General features: G+C 36.2%; 1 protein-coding gene across 1 annotated transcript in view; it reads left to right on the top strand.

Moving 5' to 3' along the window:
- LOC112150549 (collagen alpha-1(XXIV) chain) overlaps positions 1–27,578 on the top strand; it is an 89,510-nt gene that overhangs the window by 29,433 nt on the left and 32,499 nt on the right. Inside the window, exons 6-25 of the mRNA XM_024278947.2 lie at positions 3,077–3,130; positions 4,239–4,292; positions 7,254–7,298; positions 7,840–7,893; positions 8,171–8,215; positions 9,464–9,517; positions 10,388–10,432; positions 10,809–10,862; positions 12,245–12,289; positions 16,008–16,061; positions 16,244–16,288; positions 17,081–17,134; positions 17,374–17,427; positions 19,329–19,382; positions 21,198–21,251; positions 21,339–21,392; positions 22,197–22,241; positions 22,411–22,464; positions 22,661–22,705; positions 27,206–27,259. Coding sequence (XP_024134715.1) covers positions 3,077–3,130; positions 4,239–4,292; positions 7,254–7,298; positions 7,840–7,893; positions 8,171–8,215; positions 9,464–9,517; positions 10,388–10,432; positions 10,809–10,862; positions 12,245–12,289; positions 16,008–16,061; positions 16,244–16,288; positions 17,081–17,134; positions 17,374–17,427; positions 19,329–19,382; positions 21,198–21,251; positions 21,339–21,392; positions 22,197–22,241; positions 22,411–22,464; positions 22,661–22,705; positions 27,206–27,259 — 1,017 coding nt within the window. The remainder of the gene's footprint in view (positions 1–3,076; positions 3,131–4,238; positions 4,293–7,253; positions 7,299–7,839; positions 7,894–8,170; positions 8,216–9,463; positions 9,518–10,387; positions 10,433–10,808; positions 10,863–12,244; positions 12,290–16,007; positions 16,062–16,243; positions 16,289–17,080; positions 17,135–17,373; positions 17,428–19,328; positions 19,383–21,197; positions 21,252–21,338; positions 21,393–22,196; positions 22,242–22,410; positions 22,465–22,660; positions 22,706–27,205; positions 27,260–27,578) is intronic.

Here is a 27,578-nt window from a genome sequence, read left to right as displayed (position 1 = left end):
ATAATAATTAATATCAGTCTGTGATTCAGATATTTTTAGGCCAGCAGAGAAGGCCTTGCAGGCCCTGACGGCCCGCCACTGCATTTACATATTATGCAATCAGAGCTGCTCCTGGCCTGCGATCCAGCTGCCAGCGCCCAGCTATTGCCCAATTTTAAAATGGCGTCATCCTCTCCTAACTGCTGCCGTCTACATTCAAGAAATCAAGCGGCGGCAGTTGTATTTGTGTCAATAGTAAAAGTAAGCTAGCAAGACCAAGTGTGCCCCCATATGGTTTAAATGTGGACAGAGAGGGTGTCATGTCCTGGGCAGTGAAGCTTGCTAGCATGCTACGCTATCCGGGTGGTTGGCTAATGTAGCGGGCCCGCCCACTTAGCTCCCACCTAAGCCAAAGTGGGCAAACACACCATTTTCTGCCCACTTTAAAACCATGTGGGGCCCACTTGGGCTTGTTGGTCAGGGTTTTAGCTCAACAAAAAGAGGGCCGCCTTACCTTAATGGAGCAAAAATGAAATACAGTTTTTTTTTTCCGTTTGTCGAACTGTTTTTATCAAAATATGTTAGCTTGTTTCTTTTAGCATTACTGTCATTAGGTAATCATTGGATTGTTAGTTTCTCTTCATTTGTTGGAAACAAGCTGCTGAACCTTTTCAGGAGCTCCTTTAATCTCCCTTTATAGAAATGTTTTTTCTTCCAAGTGAGTTTATTTTTACCATAGCAAATTAGCTAGAATATTATTAATTGATGCGCAGTTCCCTATTGAGAACACGCAGCCAGATGTGGCCAGGCATCAGGAAAATGGGCCAATATATTGTCGCGGTGCAGCAGGAGAGACAGACGGTTGCTTGTTCGGCTAAATGGCAAACTCTACGCCAGGATGATTATTACCTCAGCCTCCACCACAGTGCATCTTTGTGCTGCTCCCAGCTCTTTTTCCACCGCACTGATTCCATTAAAAAGGGAGTTCCAGCATGGGACCAGACATATTAGCACAATCAAGCGAGGATGTGGGTAGCCCCGTACAGATGTTTGTGGTAACTTCATTTCTGAGCGGCTACCGGAGAAGAAAGCAGCAGGAAAAACAGGAAGATCAACTCTTTGAGCTGCAACCTTTTAATGAAGCTAACACTTACTCAGATGTCGGGTTAAAATAGGAAGTTCTGTTCAGAGTTTGACTGAAGTTCACTGAATTGTGAAATGACCCCCTGCTGACAGCCTGTACGCCCACATATACAGTTCCTCGTTGACCGGTCCATCACTCATTACCGTCCCCTCAAACGCTTCCTGGAGATAAGGAGAAGCATTTTCTCAGTCTGGAAATATTATCTCTTGCTGAAAAACTCATGTTTAAAAATAAGTCAATGAACTTTGCAGACATGTTGTGAAGGATTTCAAAGGGTTTCTGGAAATTAGTGAGGTCCATTAGTTAGTTCATGCTCTGTTAATTGTTTGTTTTAAACATGGAGGATGTCCGGTCCTGTGCTTTTGCAGGATTCCCGCTCACCCTCAGCTTTTGTAAGCTTCCCGTAAAATTTTACGGAAGAGCCGGACCAGGAGCAGATGAGTGGCGTGTTTTGATAATCCACCTCACAAGAGAAAAAACTTGCATACAATCTAGAAAAAAAACAGGATTTAATTTTGATAGAAAATAAAAGTATAGATCTTAAAACTGAAAACTTTGGAGCTTTTATTTCAAAGCTGTGAATTTTGTTCTCATTTTAGTGCCAATTGTAACGATGGGTTGATATAAGAGAAAAACGCATATTATAGAAACGCTGCATTCATAATGGTGTTGGAGTGATTGGAAAAATCACTTTCAGGGTTAGAAAATATATATGAATGTTAAAAAAACAACAACAAATCGTCCAAACACCTCCTGAATACAGAATCATTGTCTCCATCTAAACAAAGTTCAATGTATTTCTAGAGCACAATCCATTGGAAGACACCAGAAAAAAAGGGTTATCATCATAATTCATTCTGAATTAAATCATTTGACAGGCTACATATGGCCCTGGACGTGATTTGCCCACCCCTACACTAGTTTGTGTTGTTTTAGCCTCAAAACTCGATATTTTTTAGGCGATCTGATGCAGTATCACCACATGATAGCATTGAGATCCAGTGGAGAGTTAAAAAAAACAAGCAGCTAAGAGATTTAACCATATTAGAAAAACACCAACATACCTAAGTTTGTAAAACCAGCGAATAACTGTGTTGAATTATTATTATTATTTTATCCACTTTAACATTTGGGCTGGTTTAATTAGGATATCAGCAAAGGTTTTGTTCTCAAATGAACAAGAAGCTAACACATTTTTTAGGAAAGATATATTTTTTACTGTATGACTCTCAATCTTATTACTTAATGAGTCCAATTTTTGCTAATCTTTTTAGCGTCAATTTAAAATCTCAAAGTTTTGATAGAAAAAAAGTAGGGAGAAATCTGAATAGAATTTTGAATAAAAGGAAGTTTATTTCACTTTTTTTACACTATTCTATGCTGCTGATCATTAAAGGGAAAATGTAGCAACAATCATTTATATCACTGGTATTGAAGTTGGCTGTCTGAAGGGAGAACAGAGTGCAGAAGCCATTCAGCCTTCATCATGCGTTTGAGTCCATTGTTTTCTTGAATTTTTCCTTATTTTAAAAGTAAATGTTTTCATTTTCATTTTTTTCCAAAGCTGCTTGCTTGGTGTTTGTTTCTACAAAGTTTCTACAAAGTGTTTTAATTTTTTCTGGATTAATATCAAAACTTTCAAGCTAAAATTCATAATGTTCCCTGACAGGTTCTTTTAATAGTATCTTATAATAATTAATTTGTAATCTTTAAAAAAGGCCAAACGAGGTGCACACTATTAACCCTTGTGGCCCCATCCCAGATCATTCTATGTTTTTTTCCCTCAAATTTGGATCATTATTCAGATTTATGGCAATGAAAACCTAAAATGCCCTCAATAAAAACCGTCCGACTTAACATGTCAGCGGGTTGAAACAAAACAGTCAGATGTAGCTTATCCAATTTGTGCTCTTTACACAAAGCTAAATCTCTCTGACTCGGTGTGTCTTTCAGGGTTCAAAAGGAGACCCTGGTTTATCTCCAGGACAGGCTCCACCAGGAGAGAAGGTAAAAAATCTGTTTGTGCTCTCGGTCAGATGAGCTTCCTGTTTTTATTGCTGATCATGTTTCTGTCAGGACAGTCACAGGCGTCAGTCTGTGATTTGAAAAACTACTTAGAAAGAAATTTTTACAAATATAGGGATTTTCATTGAGTGATATATTCTTTTCATTGTTGCATATTTCATTTAATAGACTAAGGACAAATACATTTAGAATAAAATTTCCATGATAAAACATTTCATATATAGGTGTATTTTATAAAACATAAGTGAAAAAGTCAGGCTTTCGTGTTTTATTTTCTTTTTTCCATAGGAATTTATTAAAATGTTCTTTTTTTTCTCCTAATGTCACAGATTTATTTTCCTTGAATTGTTAATTTCAAAAACAGCTATTTTCTGCCTCACCTTCTACATAATTTTGCCTTCGATTTATCAGCTTCACGATAATTTTGGGAGAAATAATCCTCTTTTTTCTTGCTAAAACATGGAGTATTTCACATTTTACTTCATATGACACTCTTTGTGTTAAAGGCAGCAGTGCTGTAACCTTAGACAAAAATGTAATGTTGGTTTATACATTATTAATGACAACTTTCATCAAAGCTGTAACCAATAATAACTGTAAGTGTGTTTCTCCCTTGAGCATAGAAGTTTATGAATGAAACATTAATGAAGGTTAGGTGGACAGTTCTGCTCTGGATGTTATTAGAATTTGACGCCTCTTTTTAAAACTTCCTCTGAGCTCTGCAGGAAATCTTTACATTTCTGCATGTAATCAAGCTGCTGCAGCAAGAACACTCCTGTTTTTGTCAGTGCTTTTGTCTGCACAAGTTGTGTGACTGAAGTTGTTAAAGCAATCTGAAGCGGGCATTAAGATTTTGTTTAATACAATCTAGAAATATGTTTGTCTAATTTTGGCATGGCGATTTCTGGTAACATAGTTATATAATTGAATACATTGTTTGAAATGTCACTTTTTTAATGTTCATTTTGCAATTCTAATAAATATTTAATGTTTTCTAAGGTGTTTTAACAATATTTTAAACCTAATACAACTTTATCAACTGAAGTAAAGGATTTTCCCTCATCTGCAATTTTTAACTTTTTATCATCAGGGTGATAGAGGTCCACCAGGCCTTCCCGGACCAGATGGATTTCCAGGACTTGTGGTGAGATGACAAATATAAAAATTAGAATATTCTTCGATAGTTAATGTTTGTCATTCTATATGTTTGTCTGAGTGTTGTAGTTTTCAATTTTTGCAACAAGTTTTGCTTTTAACAAGCTATTGTCTTTTATACGATGAAGTAATAGGACCAACGAAAAAGAAAAACAAGTAATATTAAAACTTTTTTCTCGTAAATTTACGACTTTTAATCTTGTTAATTTAAATTTTTTATTCTCGTAAATTTACGATTTTTTTTTCTGTAAATTTACTACTTTTAATCTCATAAATATAATACTTTTTTCCTTGCAAATTTATGATTTTATATCTTGTAAAAAATAATGTTCACGTACATTTTCGACTTTAAATCTTGTACAAGATTAAAAATGGTAAATTTACAAGAAAAAAAGTAACAAATTAAGCCAATGACTTTTAACGTAATAAATATATGACTTTATTCTAAAAAAAAATAAGTGATTTGAAGTTATGATTAATACAAATGTTGTTTTTTTTTAAACTGGCCCTAATACTTTGTCTTACTTTTAAAATGAAATCCTAATTTTTCCTAAATGCACAATTGCAAACAAAGTAGAAATTAAAGAAGATACATCCATACCGTTGTAACAGGAACTGTTGGCGTGGAGTAACCCCGCCCCCACTTCCCATCATCCATTTGGTTTAGACTCTCTCCCTCTCGCTTACAGCCTCTCACAACCCCAAGCTAACATTACCAGTGCAGCAATATTGAAGCTATCCAGCTGTACAGTTTTAAGCCAGTTTTAAGACGATGGATCTAGTTGTCTACAAGTGGATCCATCAGACTAGAGCAGACATCTTTCTCAAATTTCCTGCTATGTTGGATTCTTTGTGTCAGAAAATCTTTTTTCACTCCCAAAACTCCATCAGTGTTTTTGTAAGCATCACCTTACATACAGACAACAGTATATTCTCTTCTTTTTTGGTTTCATATTTGCAATATTCCCTGTCATCCCTGCCCTGTGCTTAACTGGCTAAGGTCAGCTCAGCTCCCATAAAGAAAGGCTGAGTCCTCACAGCTGACACCTCTAACTGAAGTCAGAGCTGACCTTCACCTCGCCTCTCATGAGGACAGACTAATGTTTTCAGTTGCTGAACTTAATAAACTCTGCAGATGAACTGTGGCCCGGCAGGTATTTTCAAAGGAAATGACTGGCTCCAGGTCTCTGCTGCCTGCTCCATTTTTATTGACAGTGAAGGGTTCATATGTCCCACCCCAGGAAGTGTGGAACACGATGCTGCCCAAGAAGCTCTCTCACAGGCCTTCTTGATCTGACCTATGCAGCAATTAGCTTCTGAAGCTGCGGACACGGCAAAACGGCTAATTGTTCATTTAGCTCATGGTGTTTAGTGTACAGGCAAGGAGGGGATTCTTCTTTGTCTTTTTCTACTGTTTACCAGAGCATGTCCGCTACCTACAGGTGGAAAGGTTTAGTGCGAAATGTCAAAGCGGTGCAAATCCCGTGAATCTTGCTCCAGGCTTTTTGTTTCACAGATCTAGTCCGATATATGAAAGACTTACTATCATATTATTCTGGTTGGCGACAAATTGCTACTCATTACCTGCGATAATACTAGTGTGAATGCAGTAAGCGGAATGTGGCCGCTTAGATGCTTGTGCTGATAGTTGAAAATGCTGAAATTGATAGCTAAGAACACTTAAGCTGACATTTCTGAAGCTAATAGATGAAATTGCTAAAGCTGATAGCACGCTAAAATGTTGGCTAAATGCGAAATTAGCCTTAAAAATTGATAAAATGTCTAATTTAGTTAAAATAGCTTCAATAATATACTAAATTTTAAAATAGCCTAAAAAACTGAAAAAAATCCTAAATTCGCCAAAATAGCTAGCATGTAGCTAAAATATTAGCTACACTTCAAAATAACCTAAAAATGTTTTAAAAATGGCAAAAAAGTCCAATACAAATTTAACAGCTGAATGCCAAAATGGCTAGTTTGACCTAATTTACAACATAATTTAATGGTTTTGTACATGCAGCCCAAAAATGGTCATTAAAACTTGCTACACGAGAACGCAAAAGTTTTGAACCCTTGACTTTTTATTGGAAGTGAGCACTAGAACACACAGGACTGAGGGCGATGTGAATGTAGCACAACGATCATACCCTCAATGAAGTCAAATATCTGATCTTGTTCTGCATAAATCCTGCATTAAAAGTTTCTGTTGACATGCAAACCTTTCTATTTTAGGGCTATGTGATTAAACAGTCTAAGATTAGAGAATTTGGCTTTCTATTTTTACAGTCTTGTAAAGCAGGAGGAAGTTTTTGTTTGATACAGTCTGTTTTTTTTTGGCAACTGCTGACACAATCCCAGCAACAGTAGCATCTGAGGAAATGACAAGGGGAACATGCGGATGCAGAAACCTTTTGTTTCATCTAAAAACAGAACCATGAAGGTTTTTGAAGATGTAGTTAGCCAAATATTCCCTTTAATTTCTTTTCTGTTAAAATTTGGCTGCACACAAATAAAGACAAACTTTTAAAGAACTCAATTGTTTCTCGGAATAGAAATATGCAAGTTTGCATAAGCTATATGAAAGAATCTCAGTAATTTAGTGAAAAAAAACTGCAGATAATTAGATTAGACCTGATAAACATCAAGTGATTGATTGTTATGAATATTTTATCAATGTTATGATTTACAAATACAAGAAGTGTTTTTTTGCTATTATTATTTTTTGACGCTGTCAATTCAATTTTGAAAAAATAAAGTCAGTAAAGTTTCTTTCCATCTATTGTTGTGACATTTGCTGCACAGCAGCTTCTATTTGCATTTATCCCTCAAATGCTTAATTGGAATAAGAAAAATAAAGACTCCTACGTGACTCTAGAATTGCCTTAGTTAATTTATTTGCCATGTTTGATTAGACTATTCTCACTTTACTGATTTATTTTTTATTTTTAAGGGACCTAAAGGTTATCAAGGCTTACCTGGACTTCAAGGGGAACAAGTAAGTAACTTTTTTTGCAGATTGCTCAGAAGCACAATTCAAACATGGTTGAAACTGAACTCACAAATAAGGCCTGTCATTTGTTTCTGCGAAGCTTTAATGCTTAAATCAGAAGCTGTATTGGAATGCAAGCAGGTTTTTACTGTATTTACATATGATGTTTTTTTCTTCTTCTTCTTCTTTCAAAATGCTGATCAAAATATGTGTTATAAACTGTGGAAAACACCTGATAAGTTTTCCCGTTTAGTCCTTTGTGTCTTTTCTGCATAAAAGTTAAAGTAATGAGCCTTTTCCCGGCCGGATTCAAAAGGGAGACAGAGTTAAAGGTGGAAATGGTGGGGTGGTTTTTTTTTTTTCTTCTTATTGCAGAAAGCCAAAGTTCGAAGGCAAAGTTGTCTTGAATGAACAGAGCTTGTTTTATTCCTGCAGGTATTTCCGGCAGCAGTTTGTGTTTCTCCTCTTTCACTTTAACCCTCCACCTAATCTGCTTATTCACTGTTCATTCACCCCCCCTCTCCGTGTTCACCCCTCTTCCCTACAGGGCACACCGGGACCTCCTGGGGAAGCCGGGGCTGCAGGTTACCCTGGCAGGCAGGTGCAGTGAAAACTCAAAAATTGGCTCTTTTGAGATTCTCTATCTATTTTTGCAGAGCAGAAAATAATGCAATTAGCATTAGTGCATGCATTTACCTTTTAAATGGAATTTTTTCTATTTTTCACAAAAAGTTTATTTTTGTTTTTGTTTTTTAGAACGCAATTTCTAAAATCTGTATTTTTTTAGACTACTTTGCTTATTTATTGCAACTAAACCATGACGTACATAAATAAGGATCCATATAATTTACCAACAGGTTAATCTTGTTTTTTTTCAGGGCTCAGCAGGGCCACAAGGTAGACCCGGGTCTAAAGGTGTCCGTGTGAGTAACTAAAGATCTCTACTTCCGCATTCATTTCCTCTAACACTGCATCAGACTTCCACTTTCTTTTTTTTTTGTCCACAGAGATGAATCCGAATCTGATTTGCATTTTTGACATACTGTCTAATAATAATCTGCTTTCACTTACTCACACAACTGAGCTTTCTCATTGAAGGCTAACTTCAGTCCTCCAGAGAGGAATGCCCCCAAAACAGGGGAACATAAGAAAGGGGAGACGATAGAAGGGCAACAAATGGGGGGAGGAATTATGAAAGCAGAGGGAAGGGGGTCAAATGAGCTGATGAGAGAAAGGACTTTGTGTTGCGACTCAGAAAATGAGGATGGATGGGATTACTGTGTCATGCTGGGGCTGGCGTGGTGAAAAGGAGGCTCGAAGACGGACAGGGCTCTGATAACGCTGAAATCTGAGAGAGCCTCTGAAAATGTTAGCGGGGAGGGATCGATGACACAAACCACATCCCAGATGAAAACACAAATTGATTACTATTATATAGGGAAGTATTGAAAACCTAATCTTATGGAAAGCTGATTTTATTCACACAAATCTGACACAAATAAAATAAATAGTCAAAAAACATAATAATATAGTAATTAATTAAAAGAAATAAAACAATAAACTCCTAAATTCTAGTTGAAATCACTTAAAATTTGAATGAGAAGAGTACAGATGAAATATTACAATTAAATATAAGTTTCTGACCTCAACTCTCTCAGCAAAGTAGCTGACTAGTAGGTAGAACCAACAAGAATTAAAAAAAAGATAAATATTGTTAGAAATTGAGCTTTTTAAAATCTTTTTCTGAGCTGTAAAATAAAAATAACCCAAAAATATATATTTGGTGGTTATTGTGTGCATCCCCTTCCATATCATGCTTTGGAATTTGACATCAACAAGAGATACTGTATATACAAATCATTTTCGGAAAAAAAATGTATAATGGAAAAGTGTATTGCCTTCCATAAATCCATAATAAAATAAACTTTTATGAAATATACATTCTCGGGTTTAATTGATTTTAAGAATGTATTTGTTTATTTTTACATAGATTTCAGCTCATAAAACACACGAAAAGAGAATAACATTTTTTTTCTTATAGAGAAATTTTGACGTTTTTTTTTTTTTTATTTTTTTTATTGAGATGTAATAACACTGAATACAGGTTTGTAAGGCTTCACAATTGGCATGAATGACAAAAAAACCCAAAAACTTTTCCTTGTTAATTTTAGGGTTTCATCGGGCTACCTGGCGTTGCTGGACCACTGGGACTGGAAGGGGACAAAGTGAGTGGTGATCTTTTTAAAATGTAATCGTTATTATCATTAATTTGTGTAATACCGAAAAAAAATAGTAATACTTCAGTTTTTCAGGTGTTCAACATTTATTCTGACAAACTGCTTTGTTTTGCTGCAGATTGTAGAAAAAAAGTAAAAAATGGACTGGGTGGCTGTTTGGGTTCCGCTAATGTCCAGAGCTCAGTGAGCGCACCAGGCAGAGACGTTTATTAGCCTTAGGTTCTGTCATTCAACCTGTTATGGGGGCGTTTTAGGAAAATAAAATAAAAATTGGTTATGGCCTACAGTAACCACAATATAAAGAGTCTTACAGTAAATTCTGTTATCACCAGAAAACAAAATTTGTTTTCTTGTGAAAATGAGACCGTATATGTCGTTATCACAAGAAAACGGTTAAAAAAAAATACCGTAAGCCATTTTAGACTTGCGTAGGTTTGTCATATGTCACTGAACTTCTCTAAGTCTCTTCACATATTCCAGCATGTGGAAGTTTGTTCCAGGTATGGAGATGTGGTCATCTTAAAGTTAAAGCTGGACTATTTGATCAAACTCCTTAGACCTCATGGACTCATTGTTTTTTATGCAACTATCAGTCAATACTACTGTAATATTTATGTTTATTATTATCATAAGCAAGTTAATAATACAAAATAAATTATACATTCAACCTATGTAACTAAGAGTGAGAAATTTGTTGTAAAAGGTTGGTGTTTTAAAACAATGTTTTAAAAAAAAAAATTGTCTTCATTGATCATCTTCGATAAAATGAAGAATGTTTTTTTTATTATTATTATTATTATTATTATTTATTTAACAGGTTAAATTAATTTAGGGATTTTTTGTTTGTTTGTTTCCTAGGGCATACCTGGACCTGTTGGAAAACCTGGCCCTAAAGGAAGACCCGTAATTCTCACCGTTTTACTTTCTGCCCGTTCATATGATCTGAAAACAAATCCTAGCTTTAGCTCTTACAATTTCTAGAGAAAATTAATGACAGTGTCAGTGTAATAACATTTAATTTGATTGGTGCTTCTTAACTTCTGGGTGTTTCTTTATTTTACAATAAAATTAATGTTTCTGAAAAGTAAAAAAAAAAAACAGTATCTGTTTTTATTTTTAGATTTTCATCTCAAACATCAGTTTTTGTCAATTCTGTCTTCATGTGTTAAAACCATTTTAAGTAAAACATTCATAAACATGTTAGTTTCCTTTTTATTATCCCTTTTTTCCCCTTTTCATGTCATTTTTTGATTTAGACGTTGATGTTCTTCTTCCACAGGGTGTGGTGGGTGATGTAGGAGAGAGGGGGGCTCCTGGTCCTGATGGCAAAGAGGTAAAAACTATAGTCTGACCTCTGGTTTGACCTCTGGGTGCTTTTACTCCAGGATAGCCTGAAAGTCTGGATCGAAAAGACAATGGAAATGAAAAAATTGTGTCCACAGTCAATTAGATTGGTTCACACTGCACTCTTAGGAGCAAGTCAAAGACTGACCAAAAACACAGTTACAACTACTGCCCATTTGGGGGCAGTATGGCCTGAAAACAGCAGAAAAAGAGAAAAGAATTGACATAAATCAGTAAATAAATAAAGCAACTTGACCTGCTAGTCCTTTGAATGTCATAATTGCTTATTTTTTTTGTACTTTGAATAGTCCCATTGAGGATTGTATCCAAAGTAAACAGCTTGAAAAAAAAAACAACACTTGAAAATCTCTTAAAACATTTTAAAAACCTTACATTTTTAACCCTTACTTGGTGGAGATGTAAGTAAGCTTTCTGTTTACACTCAACCAAAGATTGACTGTTACCACTGCACATCTCTGCAGTCAGGACTTGAACCAGCAGCTCTCTAAATGCAGGTCCTTGTCACTAACTGCTAAGCAACCACTGTTTTTGTTGCTGTTTTCCCCCAATGACTCAGAAGCTTGTAAAATCGCTGTTCCCTTTAATTTAAACGTCTTCTCCTACGTCCTTGTCGGGCTTGGGCTTTCGTTTCATTTCTCCAGAAATCTAATCACCATGTTTCTAAATAACGCTTTCCCATTTTTTTTAGTCATTCCAATGACTAAAATTGACTAATATTGTTGTTTTTTTGGATGCATCCATTTTTGCAAAACTTAAACTTTTTAAAGTTTTTAAGTTCATGCTAGACTTAATAGTTTTTCAACTCACAGCTCTGTGTTTGTCTCCTACGTGCAAAGAACTGTGCTCCTGAAGTCTTTTGGCTGGTTCACATTTAGTTCAGGAAGCCTTGGCCATCCTTCAGTTTATTTTTGAGGCTTTCTTATTGTAGCCATGGAACAAACCCTATTTACTTAGTTTCTAAATATTTGGAACCACATATCATGAGTTATTTTTGAATTATTTCTTTACAATAAGAAAAACAGAAGAACTGAAGGAGGATCTATGGCTTAATACATCTGCGTTTGTGTACTTTTATGTACCATATTTCAAGATATTTTTACAGCAATTTATATATTGTTTTGCTAAAATAATTTATTATTTTGCATCTCAGAAAATAGTTAGACACAACATTTTGCATTTGAACTAAGCAATTTATCAGTAGGCTACTTTCTTTGATGCTTGATTTTTTTCTTGTACTTTTAATTTCAAGCAGATTTGTGCTTAAGGGTATTATGATACATTTTTTGAAATATTTTCAATAACTATAGTTTTTACCCTGAATGTATTTTGGTTTTTGTTTTATCTTCACAGGGGCCTGTTGGTGGTGTTGGCATCAGTGGGTTTCCTGGTCTAAGGGTGAGTCAGACCCTTTTTAGTGACTTTAGTAACTTTTTTTTTTCTTATCTCAAATCATCATTGAATGCTTTACCTGAATGGCTGTGGTTTGTTTAAAATGTTTTTGTTATCTTACATTGATCCAAAATGTATTTTTCTCAGATATAATTCTGTTTTTGGTTAAATTATGGTATGGATATGAGAATTTGCCAACAGTTCTCAATAATGTGCATTCTGGTCAAAATCCAGACTGAATGGTTGACAGATTCTGATACATTATTTTGTCTTACCCTCTATTTTTTTTTTCTTCTCAATCTTGTCTTTAACAGAATTTTGTAAACTTACGGGTCTATTTTACCACGAGGAGCAAAAATTGTGCTGTTCCTGTGTAAGAAACTCAAAATATTTAACTAATGAGACACAGAGAAGACTTTGAGTTAGCAGAAAAAGATAAAATTAATAAAATAGAATTTTGAACATTTAATAAACAAAGAGAAATATGTTTATTTTGCTCCAATTCAGCACCAATGTTCATTTTAATTGTTGAAATAAACGTGAAAAGTAAGAATGTCATTTTAAAAGCGAGTGGTTTAGAAATTTTGATGAATTTGTTTAGCATGTTAATAAAATAATAGTGCTTTAATTCACTCTTCCAGATCTTTGATATGTTTATTTGCATGTTTAAAAGTGATTCATATATATTTTTTCCACGTATAAGCCTTAAAGAAGAAGGATTTTGTGTTTGTGATGGCAGTAATCTCTTTGTGCCATTCATCATTGCCACTACACAAGCCTCCGCCAAGGGTTATATTAAGCCATTTTTGGCTTCTCTCGAGACTGTAATCAGTCAGCAAGACTCAACAGGAAAGGATGTAGAGCTAGACGCACAGGCTGCTGAAAATATCTCATTGGGGCTGAAAGGTGTCAGGAAAACGCATCACGAGGCAGGAAGTACCGCTCACAGCTGCACTGCTAATGACACAAAGTCTTTGAATCCAGCTTTCTTTCTTCATTAGAATAAATAAGAAGCACAGCGTAGCTGTCAGCATTAAAGAGGTCCCGATGATGGATGCAGGAATGATAATCAGTTTGGGTGTGTCTGACTGTTGGTGGTAACTGAGGGCTTCATCTGTCTGTCATTAGCTATAAACAGTGAATATGTTACTAAAAAAAGTTCACAAAAAGTCATTCAACATTGTCATCAGTTTGTTCTTTTCAGTGCACTAGTGATGTGATAATGGCCCAATAAATGAATCTTAAGTTAGGTTCTCCAGAAAGGTGGAAGGAGAACAAGTAAATTGAATAAACTTTACTGAAGGACTTAAGTTAAAAAATATGTCGTACAAACTGTGTTTTATTTTTTTTTCTAACCTCTAACATTTAATATCTGACTATTACCACTAGTTATGTGCTGAAGTACTGTGTGTAGAAGCTAAAAACACTTAAACTCCCACATTGATCACTTTCTAAGCTTTTTTAAAAGTGGTCTTTTAATTTTGCTATTGTAGCTAAAATCTAAATACCTGTGTTGTCCTCTAGGACATAGAGCGGAGAAGCATTAGTTGATTAAAAATTCATCTCTAAATTGTAAGAGGGACCGTTGGCATGGAGCAACCCCGCCCCCTTTCCCTTCTCCTTTCCTGAGAGTTCCTCGTCCCGCACATTTTCTATGTCACAAATAAACTGTTTTTTAAAATGCATTTTTTTCATCCGCTCCTGTTTCACAATGATTTGAATACCAAAATACTCAGAAATGCAATTTCAAACTAAATTTTATTTTCTATATGTCCCTTACCATCTGAAAAGGTCCACAAAAACATGTTGAAAACACCAAAAATAGAATTTTTATCAGAGTGCGTCTTTAAGTTTTTAATGATGCAAGAAAACACGACAAATACGGTCATGTAATGAGTGGCCTCCCTTCAAGTTCAATAGTGTTTCTTTATTAATACATCTATCCCTGCCACTGTCAGGTGAAGGAGGAGTACACCTGGATGGTTCTCTATAGTCCATTGCAGAGCCACAGAGAGACATTTACAGAAGGATTCTGTTAATGGGGAATTTGATCTGATTCTGTCCAATCAGACACATAATATGTGATCTCCACTCTGACTGATGCAAGAGTATCAGGAATACAAGAAAAACTGTTTCAGTCACCAACCTGTATGAGACATCTGAAGCTAAACTCCTGAAGTGATGGACTCTGGATCACCATGAATCAGTTTTAAGTTAAGTTTTCTATGTGTAGTTCAGTTGGTGAACTTTTTTAACATGAGCATCCACATCCCTGCCATGCCTCCTCCACACAGGGTCTGTCTTCATGTAACATTGGTTTTATTGGGTTTGAGAGGACACACTGAGAGACACAACAACAGTGGGGATTGGGTTTCCTAACCCCTCTGCAGGACATTCCTCCTTTTCCTGACACAGACATGAAATTTTATGTCAACAGGGCAGACACTGAATGTAGGGCAAAAAAATAGAAATGTGCCATTCTGGACTTCACTTCACTGAGCAAAAAAAAAAAAAAACTAGAGGGGGGTGCATGTATGCAGTCTTACTTCACACACTGACGCAAATTTATTCTAAAGCCACATATACACTGGGCACTTCAAGTACACACATTTATCCCATGGTGTTCACACTGAACAAGCAGGGAGGGGCCTCCTTTTCTATTTCTACTGTTTTCTAGTAGTGCATGTCAACCACCTACAATTGGTAGAGGCTTTACAGGAAATTGTGACGTGGTTCAAATCTTGCGATCTGTGCACTAAACGGAAATGGTTTGGTTCATTGCTGCCTCGTTGCCGTGTCCGGGTTCACCAGATAAACCAAATCTATTTGTCACTAACAAATCCGAGTCTCTGATTGGTCAAAATTCAGCCTTGTTTTAACTGGCAACAGGTGCTCACGGGAAATGTTTCATTTTTCTGTTGAGGCCAAAAACAGTCGTAGAAACATATATAGCTGCACGTGATCGTGAGAGTTCAGAATGTGGGAACTAGAAACTACAAAGACTTTTATTTGAAAGTGGCTGCTTGAGGGCAGTGTGAACATAGCTTAAGGTTTGTATTTCATGGAAGGTTGCAAGTTACAACAATCTGTAAAAAAAAATAAAAAATAGGTTGATCGTAATTCTCTCATAAAACAAAATTGCATATAGCTCTACTGATTCACACATAGTTTGGCAGAGATTTTTAAGTTGGATGGTCCTTCTTGACACAACCCTTGACTGGAGACAACATGAAAGGATTTTTTTCAGAGCCTTTATTTCTTTATAGCAACAGTTTCAGTCGATTGTTTGGGATGACCCTCAGTGTCACACTGGAAAATTCTATCCCCGCATCCCTGTGTGACTTGTATTAAAAGCACTGATCCATGAAGCCTCAAACACAGTGAAGAACAGTGCATCAGTTGTCGGCTTGTCTGTCTGTAAAAGAACACAATGTGGCTCATTAACACTTTTCCAACATGCTATTGTTAATTAGAATAGAAATTATGGTCTGGCTTCGGTGAACGGAGCTTAAACAACGAAAACAAAACTCCATGATGGGCTCCTCCTCACACTGATGATAGAATGTGACATAAAGGAATGTCTGTGCAGGATAAAGACAAAATAAGCTCCACAAGTGATCACATGCATTTAGACAAAAGAATCCTGTAAATGTCAGACAACAGCCCTGATTAGGAGCGAGTGTGCGTTTGATGCACAGATTTCATTTGGGGTTTCTCTCCACAGGGGGACCTGGGGCCTGAGGGACCACGAGGACTGCCTGGCATGCCAGGACCTCAGGTAAGCTGATCCTTTGAACTTGGAAAGACCATACACAACAGGTTTTTGTGTATCATTCACAAATAATTTATAAGCATCTTTATAAGTTGGGTAGCACACATCCACACAATTTATTTTTTGACAGGGGAAACTTTTGTGGGAATCTTTTCTTTTCTTTACTTTCTTCTCTGTCTTTCCTACAGGGCCCAGCGGGACAAGTCGGCCTGCCTGGATTGAAAGGTGATAAGGTGATCTAAATATTTATACTATTGCAGTGCACATGTATGCAGTGTTATGTGGGTTAGTCCCACACATTTTTGTATTGTAAGAAAGAAAAACAAACCTTATTACAAAACTGATAACTTTTAAAAATCTTTTATAGTAAAATATGAATATTAGTTTTATACTCAGGCCAAACAGGATATTGTGTGCAAAATGTTTGCATAAGAAAAAATTTGATCTGGAAAATTTAAAAAGAAGGCATAATGTTGTTGTGCTTTTTGTTAGGGAGAAACATTTTATAAATTTGCATTTAGTGAAAACTGAAACCATAATTTGGTCTGCAATATCATTTTTTTTAAAACTTGAAAATAAAATGAATTTGCTGCTCTGTCATGTTGTTTTTTATGCTACAGTTTAAAGATAAAAAACACCTGAACAACATTTGGAGATTTTGAAAATTGGCAAATACTATTCATTTTTACTAATTAAAAAGACCAGTTTCATGTGTTCAGGGATTTATTTAAAAGTTAACACTGAATTGTAGAAGTCACACAACTTTATTTATTCTTATTTGTGTCCTGCATTTGACCCATCCCCTGGGGGAGGGGTGAGCTCCAGACACAGCTGCGCTCGGGAACCATTAGTGATTCAACCCCCAATTTAACCTTGTAAAGCTGAGTGATCAGATCACGTTCGGCTTTGTTAGATTAACTACAAATAATGATGCAGACTTATGAATCTCCACTCTGTTGTGATGTTTTAGTCCCTGTGGCAGAGCTGTGTTGTTTTATATCTGTGTGTGATACCATGAAATCTAGGGTGAAGTGGGACAAAGGGGGGAGCCCGGAGAGATGGGGTTCCAAGGCGATAAGGTAAAGTTAACACCATAAACATGTTTCTGCTCCATTTGAGCTTCAATTAGACCTCAAATGATTTACTCCCAGCACCATTCCTCACCCTTGTCTTAAAATGTTTTTTTTTACTCTATAAATCAGGCAGAAGTTCATCTTTGTGTTTGCTAATTGCAAATTGTTAATTGTACATTAATGTCTGATAATTTTGATCTTGTAACAAAAAATGTGATGAATGAAAGAGTATGTTCTTTTTCCAGGGAACTCTTGGTGGACCTGGACCTCCTGGGCCCAAAGGGATGCCAGGACCGCCGGTATGCTAAACATCTCTTTACATCCTTCGATAGCTTAATATCTATCTTTACACTTAGAGGACATCTGGCAGCATTTTGTTTCTATGTTCTCTGTTATTTGTTCGCATAAAAGCCTTCAACACAAAGAGAGGTAGGAATTAAACCCAAAGATAAAATGACCTCAGCACACTTGATGAAAGCCGAGTGTCCTCAAAGGTCTCAATACTCCTGAACACATTGTGTACAGCATTTGAATTCAAGACGAGAAATAAAACATCTGTTTTGCAAATATGTTGGGGTTTTAAGTGGCAACAGCATGAATGATATGTTAGCTAAAGTCATCCATCCATCCATGTTATACAGTGAAGTAAAAAAGTATTTGAACACCCGAAGATTTTGCAAGTTCTTACACTTAGAAATCATCAAGTGGTCTGACATTTTCATCTTAGGTGAATGTCCACTTTGAGAGACATAATCAAAAAAAAAAAAAGAAAAGATTTCTAAAACAATCTATTTGTATGCTTTGAACAGCTGTCTATCAGCTGGAATTCTGACCCTCAAAGACCTGTTAGTTAGAGGCACCTGTTTGAGATTGTTAGCAGCATAGACACCTGTCCACCTCTTACAATCAGTAGGGCCCAATCCGAAGGGAAGGGAGAAGTGAAGAATTCGGATTGGGCCTAAGACTCTAACTACTAACATGGTCAAGACCAAAAAGCTGTTCAAAGAGTCCAGAGAGTAAACTGTAGACCTAAACAAGGCTGGAAAGGGCTACAGGGCAATTGCCAAGCAGCTTGGTGAAATAAGATCCACTGTCGGAGCAATTATTAGAAAATGGAAGAATATAACTATCAATCTGCCTCGGCTCAATGCGAGATCTCAACTCATGGGGTCTCAATGATCCTTAGAAAGGTGAGGACTAAGTCTAGAACTACACGAGAGGAGGCGGTCAATAACCTCAACAAAGAGTTGGGACCACTGTTTCCAAGGTTACTGTTTGTAACACACTTAAACATCATAGTTGAAATCATGCATAGCACGGAAGGTTACCCAGCTTGAACCAGCGCATGTCCAGGCCCGTATTAAGTTTGCCAATGACCATTTGGATCCACCAGAGGAGTCATGGGTGAAAGCCATGTGGTCACTTGAGACCAAAGTAGAACTTTTTGGTCTTACAATGATGAATACAGTCACAAGAACACCATCCCTTACTGTGAAGCATGGGGTGGTAGCATCATGATATGTTTTTTTATTTATTTATTCATATCTGCACATGGGTCAGGATGACTGCACTGTATTAAGAAGATAATGACAGTGGTCATGTATTGTGAGATTCTGGGAAACAACCTCCTTCAATCAGTTAGATAATTGAAGATGAGTTGTGGCTGGGTCTTCCAACATGACATTGATCCGGATCACACTGCCAGGATAACAAACGAGTGGTTCCGTTAGAAGCATGTCAAGGTTCTGGAGTGGTCTAGCCAGTCTCCAGACCTTAACCCAATAGAAACTCTTTGGAGGGAGCTCAAACTCTGTGTTTCTCAGCAACAGCCCAGAATCCTGACTGATCTAGTAAAGATCTGTATGGAGGAATGGGCCGAAATCTTTCCTGCAGTGTTTGCAAACCTGGTGAAAAACTACAGGAAACATTGATTTGTGTTATCGCAAACAAAGGCCACTGTACCAAATATTAATATTCATTTTCTCAGCCGTTCAAATGCGTATTTGCAGCAGTAGCATACAAATACATTTAAAAATCATGCAATGTGATTTACAGATTTTGATTTTAGATTGTCTCTTACAGTGGACAAGCACCTAAGATGAAAATTTTAGACAGCCCCTATCTACCCATAAGGGCAGTTGTGACTGAAGCACAAGGTTTTTTTTCTGTATCCATAAACTATTGTTGTTGTACTAAACAGGGTAAAATTGGAGACACAGGGACTCAAGGACCACCCGGGCCTCCAGGACCAGAAGTAAGTAGCAAATACATCTGATTTTCTATTCTTGTGTTCTGAAACCCTGCATTTTTTGCTACAATAAAAAAATTGTGTTTTTAGCTGAAGTTTTTAATCTGATGTTGCTTTTCGGTTACCTCAGAGACAGCGCCAATGCAAGTTTTTCTAGAGCTGCCTTAGATTACATCACATGAATCTCTGGCTGAGCTTAAACAAGTAGGTAGCAAAGAATCATTGTCCTGCTGCTCAAATATCACGTCCTTTTAAGTTCAGAGTTCTTCATGATTAAAGTCTGATGTGGTTTTAACTGCAGGAGACTGTTGATGAATGATCACAGCAGTCTGACTTCATCATCTCTTAGAAGCTCTAAGCAAGCTGATGAAAAGTAGTTTAAAACTTCAAAATGATTTAACACTTTCTAATATTATTATGTATATCTTTTTAACCTTTGCATTATTGCTGTGTTAATTGAAAACACTCAAACTGTAATCAGGCTTTTGATTACTTTGAAAGCTTCTTTCACCCAAAAAAATGTGTTCCTGTGGAAATACAAAAACAGAATAATCAGTATTAATAATAACAAGTCCTAAATCATATTCTTATGGAGTTTAATGTGTTTATCTTTAATCTAAAGTACATGAAAACTAATAACATTATCCTCATCCATCCCAAACACTATAACAACATTAAACGTGATGTAGACAGACTCATCATCTTATTTTTTCAGCAGACTCCTGGCCAGTTAAAAATGAAGCAGTTCAGTGGGTTTGTACAAACAAAATCTATTACAGCTAGATTTGGTTCTTGAAGACCAACACTATATCCACTGTTATCCAATGTTAAGTAAGGATGAGTTCAGCAGAGACACAAAAGCCTTCTGACACAACCAGTCCTCAAGTGTGCAGTTGAACCAACCCCACCACCCATCCATGTACTCTACCTAGTAAATCAAAGTCAGATTAGCTGACATCATTGGTTCTAAAAGGTCGATTAAATAAGGTTGATTAAGGGGGGGGGTGGACAAGCCCAACACTCACCTGTGTGCAAAAATAGCAAGTAAACCGTGTTTGATATAATAATCTTCTACATTTTGTCTTAGCTTTACCACAATCATTTGTGAATAACATTTTTGTCACTGATTATTTTTTCCACACACAAAAATGACGACTTTTTAAGAACAAATAATTGACCTTAAATTATGTTTTTATTGCATTACAATAAACTTATATTTTTGTCCGATGAGGATGGAAATTATTCCAAACAATTTGTGTCTAATTGCAAAGAACTTTTCTCCTTACGGCTTCTTTATGCTGAAATTGAAAAAAACATGCCAATTCCATGGAAGTGAAACTTAATCACAGCTTCTTACAGCTTAACCAATTTTTTGGGATCCAAACTCTTATCTCCAGCACATTTTTGATTCTTTAATTTACATACAGTATTGATATTAAAAGATCTTTTTGTAACAAAGTTACAAAGCAATATTTTTTAAGATTTTAAGCCCAGCGGCCTAAGGGGGAATTGCGCTGAGCGGGCACAGGTGTGGAGCGGTCCGTCACATGGAGCACAACATGAGCCGAGCATGACAGGATTTGTGATCGTTTCAGTACAATTGTTTATTTTATACTGAATAATTTCTGTTTGTAAGAAAACAGACAGTTTGATGTAAGAGGCAAAAATAAAACATACTTGGCCTTAAAATACCTTAAAAAATAGAAAAAAATAGAAATTGTGACTTTAAAACTGTAAATCCAATCGAATCGTGGCTTGACTGAATCGTTGCATCCCTACATATAGAAAATAAATGATAAAAGGTCTTTTTTTAATGTGAAGGGATTCCCTGGAGACATTGGAGTGCCAGGACCCAACGGCCCCCCAGGACCAAAGGTGAAAACTTTCTCTTTATATTTATCCACAATTCTTTTGGACTCTAGAGTTTATGGATTTGAACTAACACAAATGGATAATTTTCAGGGTCTTCAGGGTGCGAGAGGGCCCCAAGGCCCCCCAGGGCCAAAAGGTACACAGGTAAGACAATCTAAAAAAATTCTGGGTGTTTGATTCATTGTTAATAGGAAATAAAAATAAAAAAAAGATGACTCATGGAGAGATTTCTCTGATGACTTGAACAAGGTAAGAATGACTAATGCAGTGTTTTCCATTTAACAGCAAATCATTTCTGAAAGGTTTCAACTATTTTTTTTCTCAGTGAAATCTTGAGGCATGTTTCAGTGAGATTTAACATTCGGTTCTTTTTAAAACGTTTTTACAGTTCTTAAAATTAAAAAGATTAGTTAACGAGTATATCTTTGAAAGTTACAGTGCAACATTGTGCCGACAGAGCCAAAGCATCTGACACAAATTAAGAAACAGGTCTTCATGCATGAAGACAGTGAGGTGGAAATATAACAGACAGTGTTTTTTTATTAAGACTGTACAACCGAAGGTGTTCAACACATCACGTACAGTTGGATTAAAAGATTTTTGTAATGTAGTTTGCCGTTGACAGACCTTCAGACACACATGGTCTGTTAGAAAAGCTTGGCTGTATTAGCAGACACCATGTTTTGATTATGACGTAACCCCTTAAACATAGAGGATCAATGAAGCTTTTACTTCAAAGGCGTCTTTAGCCATGCTTCTGTTTTTACTTAGTTTGTAATCGATGAAATTGGTCTTCCTGATTTGGCTTAACTTCATAATGTCCCTGTAAAACTTTCCATTCAGCAGGTTTTATTTGTCCCACAATGTTTGGTGTCTATTTTTATCATTCAAAAATGCAATGTTGGTTTTTTTTTTATGTCCATGATGATTTGTGCTGTGATTCTGCAGGGCGATGAAGGACCACTCGGCCCCCGCGGCAGCTCTGGCCCCACCGTAAGAACCCATAATATCTCAGAAGGAAGCACACACTAAAGACACACAGGCTTTAACGTTTTGAAGAGGTTCCAGAAGAAAAAAAAAGTTCACTTAAATGTTTGGAAGAAAGCAGTTCCAAAGGGAAATTCATAAAACATCTCACTGTCTTCTCCTCATGTCTTTATAGGGAAGGCTTGGAAGAAAAGGCTACATCGGAGAACCCGGCCCTGAAGGTTTAAAGGTCTGCCTTTTTATCTTAATTTAGAACAGTAACAGGGTTTTTCAAAGTTAGTTTCTGTCAGCTCTTTAAGATAATTTAGATGCATTGTTATTTTTGTTGTTTTTGCCTTTCACGTATGTAGACAGTAGCAGGATGCTTAAGTAAAGTTGGATTTTATTGAAATTGATATTTTCCCTGTTCTTGTTTAATGTTTTAGGGGGAAATAGGGGACATTGGAAAAGCTGGAAAAATCGGGCCACTGGTAAGCAGCTTCCATAAATCATGGATGTCTTTGATTAGATTTTATCTTTATTAACTTTTTTTTTCCCAACGACCGACAGCTGGTTGTTTTTGTTAAACTTTTAACACAAAGAAGAAGTAATCAAAAAGTAAAGTAACATCAAACATTTGCGGAGCAAGATAAAAGGACTGCAAATTTGTGTCTTTTTTACGAATGCTGTTTAACTTCCTGTTTTATTTTGAAAAGTCCTTTTGTTTGCTGATTTATTTCCTTTTATTGTTCATGCCTGAGTTGGGTTTTAAATGAGCCCTTCTCAGCTATCTTCCTCAGTACCTACAAAGTACTTGATTGGTTTGGTTTACGATGAGATCTTTGCAGTCTGGTTGTTAATCTTGCAAGGAACGGCTTAATTTTTTACCACTTTTCAAAGTTTTTGGTCAGTTTTTTGGGTAATTTATCCGTTGACTAACATTAAATATTTTGCTGCCTTTTATAGTCATACATTTGAACCTATTTTCATCTCAACCAACCATCTCATGATGGACATTTCTGACCTGAACTTTGATGTAACAAGCTTCCTGCTGCTGATGCATCATAACTGCGTCAAAATTTGTCTTTTTAATCTAAGGTTCTTCTAATATTGCTTCTTTTTAAGTTGCTCCTAAAGCTAAACTTCTGACTAGTCAAAACTCAAAAACATATATAAATTAATAAAAAGTAATGTATTATGTTTCACAACTATATTGCAGTTCACCTTTTGCAGTCTTTTTTCAGTGATTTCATTTTTTTTTTTAAACATTGCACTGGTTCTGCATCCTGATTGGCTGATGAACTTCTTACTCAATCTCCTCAATTCTGTCCCCCATACAGAACCTATTCAGCTTGCTGGCTCTATATCTTTGATTTTACAGCCTTAAAGCATTTATCATCCTACTTTGCAAACTTCACCTATTGTTTGGGTTATTTTTGGAACATAAATGAGGAATCACTGTAGTATGAGAATTTAAACTGAAAAACTGAAACCAGGTGAGAGTATTGATGGGACATCCAACCATCAGAAGTCATAAACAATGTAAAAAAACCCTCAAAATGTGTTCTGACTATGTACAAAAATTACAGAAGGGATGCTGAACTCAGTAGTTTCTATTGAAGAGTCTAGCTTGTAATAAGGAGAAGAATCTCTTCAGAAATTAATGGGCTTTTGTGATAGTCTTGCTGAAATTCTTTCAAAGACAAACAGAAATAGCTGTGCGTTACGTGGTTGGACCAACACACAAAGGTAGTGTTCAGCAAAGAAACAAAAGATGCTAATAAGTACATACAACTATAAAATACCCACAAGGAAAGATATCAAGTATATAGAGTAATAGCCAGGCTTCAGAGTCATAGTGTCTCTGGGCGAGACGCTCAACCCAACATGTTCTTGATTTAAAAAAAGGAAAACCGGAGATAACTCAGATAGTGATTGCTAAAATGATTTAAATATACTTATATGTCAATTTTAAATTGCTGGAAGGTGGTCATGTCATAGCACAACTTATCAGCCGGGGGGCAAATTTCCATCCATCATAACAGAATTGAAAATAAATCATTTTTTCTTTAAATTGATGCTGAAATGGTAAAAGTGCAACACATTGGCCAGAAATGTCTGCATGAATGTCCAAAATATGTTACTGTCTGTTAAAATTAAACTGAATCTCAGTTATTAAAATCTCATGTTTCTTAATGAAATAAGGAAAAAGTTGTTTTTAGTTTTGTCCCTACCTGCATTCAGATGTTAGAAAACAATTTCCAAGTGTGTTATCCAAAAATCTTGAGACAACATATTAGGGGTGTTGGAAAAAATCGATTTGGTGATATATCGTGATACTTTGTCTGATGATACTTGTATCGATTTAAAATGGTGACATGGCGATATTTAATTGATTATTTATTTCACCATGAACTTGTATATGAGTTAGTTTCAGTGCTTAGCATTGTGATCATTAGATAAAATTGACTTTACAATTTTATTGCAATGAATTAATAGTCAGGTAGTTTTCATACCGTGATTCATATCGCGATATATATTGTATCGCCAGGCTCTTTCCAATACATACCCCTACAACAAATGTGCACATTTTCATTTTTAATCACTTCCTAGTTATTTTTATGTCAAATGCCTAAAAAAATCACAGCTCTCCATGTCTCTTATGTTGTTTATTCCCCCCAAAAAGACCTTGAATCTGAAGGAGGTCTTCCCTTATGTAAAGTCCCCATGACTGTTTGAATACAGAAAGCATGCCTGTCCCTTCTGCAGGCCCCTTAATGCTAATATTTGCATTCTGTGCATAGTAGAGGCAACCTAGTGGGCCATGCTGGACAGTTTTGTTTGCAGCACACATATGAGAGGCATTAAGCACTTACGGAGTAGACGATCCTTTGAGACAAACAGGAACCATGGAGCTGTGCAGACAGAAAACGACTTTACAACATATGGAGACTCTAATGAATGCCGTCACATCCCTTTCCAGTTAGATTATACATGCGAGACACTAAGAATCTTTTAACCTGAGGTTGATTTATGGAAGTTTTAATGCGCCTGTCTACTCTGAGTGCCCCTGAATCAAAACCAAGCCTACTATAAACTGCTTAAAGTGAACTTTTACTGGAGGATTTAAGAGTACAGTGTAGTCTTAGCTAATTTGTATTACTTGTTGAAAGTTCATTTTTTGGGGGCCATCTTTTAAGTCTAAAAGCTATAAAACATCTATCAGATATCATTTACCAAAGACAGCTTTGAAATGCAGTCCAAATGTCAAAATGTGCGCCCTCATTTCCATGTCAGTGGCTCTGTGTTCACATAAATAACATGAGAGAGAAGTCCAGAACTCGTAACTGTGTGTGACATCAGCTGTAACTCTTTCCTAACTGTAAGGTCAGCAGTTGTCACTTCTTAAGTTGGCTGTACAGTAAAAGCTCACTTGTGACGGGGGAAATCCTGTAAAAGTACTCCCCTCGGTTATGTGATATGCAGAAAGATATCAGTCCACTTTGTGTTTCACTTAAGGGATTTTAGGTTTGGTTTCAGTCCCTTGTTCTCTGCCCTTAGACATGCCTTTCCTCACTAAGCTGTTGTTCAGCTGCTTGACTTTCTCTCATTCTTCTTTATATATGAGAACTGAGCAGCACATTGAAGCTGGAGAACTTTAGGGCCATATTAAGGAGCAAAAATGAAGCACGCCTGGTTTATTTTCATATAGAAGCCTTTCACACTAAACTTTTTGGTCTGCACCAGTTTGTGAACAAACAGCCACATAAAGCAAGTTTTCCTTGATGCTATTGAAGAACAAACCAGTAAACTGTGGTTTGCTTGCAAGTGAACGATGGTGTGGTTTATTGCAATGCGAATGCAAATATGTTTGCATTTAGCAAAACAAAGAGAACCTTTTAGATAAGAGAGAAGATGTCTGTAGCATGGAAAAAAAATAAGTCCAAATGACCTCTTTTTTATTATCTTTATTTTTATGCTACAAATAAAATTGCTGCAAGGTTATTCAGACTTTTTTTTTTTAGTCTGGCCACAGTCTTTTTTTTGTGGTTCTCCACATTAATTAGCAGCTAAATACAGATATATCATTATATTCATAATTCTGGGACAGCATTATAATGTGATAAATATTTACAATTACTGTTTAAAAAACAGAAACAATAAAGGATTTTAGGAAAGCAATTATACAGCAGAGTTTTTGGGTCCTAAGTTTAAGATTTGTAGTGGGATAAACTAGTCCCGGTCAAAGCTTTAGCTCTTCACTCATACATGAAGATTGATCTGAAAATTAGCACAACTTTTCCCGCTAAAAATATTTTTGAGATTTTAGGTAAGCAGCCATTTTGAAAAGTCTTCCACTGCCCCCAGTGGACGGATGAAGTACTGCAGGTCATAAAACATGGACAGCCCTAAACAATAGCCTTTTAAGGAATGTTTTGATCAAGATAATGAAATAGAAGGCTCAGAAATGTGTGTATCAAATATGATACACATGATCATATAGTGTTAGCAAAAAATATAAAAGGTTTATTCATTGATTTGACCTATTATTGTACATTACCTTAGTCTGTAATAACTGGGATTACAAATACAAGTGATCCATGTTTCCTAAATGTTTCAATGGGAAACGTAGGAAGCTTGACATTTGATTAAATTAAAACAATATGAAAAAAAACCTTTCAAAATCATCTCATTTTGTTTAGTTTTTTAAGCTTAAATACAGCATTTTTTTATGCCTCATTAAGTAAAAATTGGATTCTCTGGCAATCCACACCCAAATTTAGCATGTTCACAAAAGCAACAGTGAAATTAATCTCACTATTCATCTACAAGTTTCTCCTAAACTCAGCAGGACAAAAATTCCCTTGGAATCTATGACCTGTTGCATTCCAGGTGTCACGACAGGTTGGGAAATAATCCTCAGTACGTTTTTCCTGATGTGTTGATGTTTAACACAATTCCTTTTCCTCCTGCTCTCCTCTCCTCTCCAGGGTCCTGCAGGCTTGATCGGGATAGCTGGAGTGATGGGAGTTCCCGGTGAAAAGGTAAGCGCTGCGTTTTTCACTCATTATGCTGTCAGGCAGCATCATCTGCGTGCTTGTCAGTGACAGACACCTATAATTAAGCCCATGTTAAGTAGCCTTGGCTTGAGGCCCCCTTGGGCCCCCCAGATCACAGGCTTGTGTAAACACTCCACACTCTAACATCCACATCAATAACAATATTGTCATATCTGCGTAACTATAACTGCCTTTTACAGTTTTGCTCCTTTACTGGATCTGGCATTTATTTAAAAAATGGTCAATATCTGTTATTTGTGTTGTTAAACTTCCATTTTTTTCCTCCCACCTGACCAGAAAAGGT

The sequence above is a fragment of the Oryzias melastigma genome, linkage group LG4, assembly GCF_002922805.2.
Source record: "Oryzias melastigma strain HK-1 linkage group LG4, ASM292280v2, whole genome shotgun sequence".
NCBI classification, from domain to species: Eukaryota; Metazoa; Chordata; class Actinopteri; order Beloniformes; family Adrianichthyidae; genus Oryzias; species Oryzias melastigma.
Note: the sequence above shows the minus strand (reverse complement) of the source record. Positions and strands in the feature narration are given on the sequence as shown.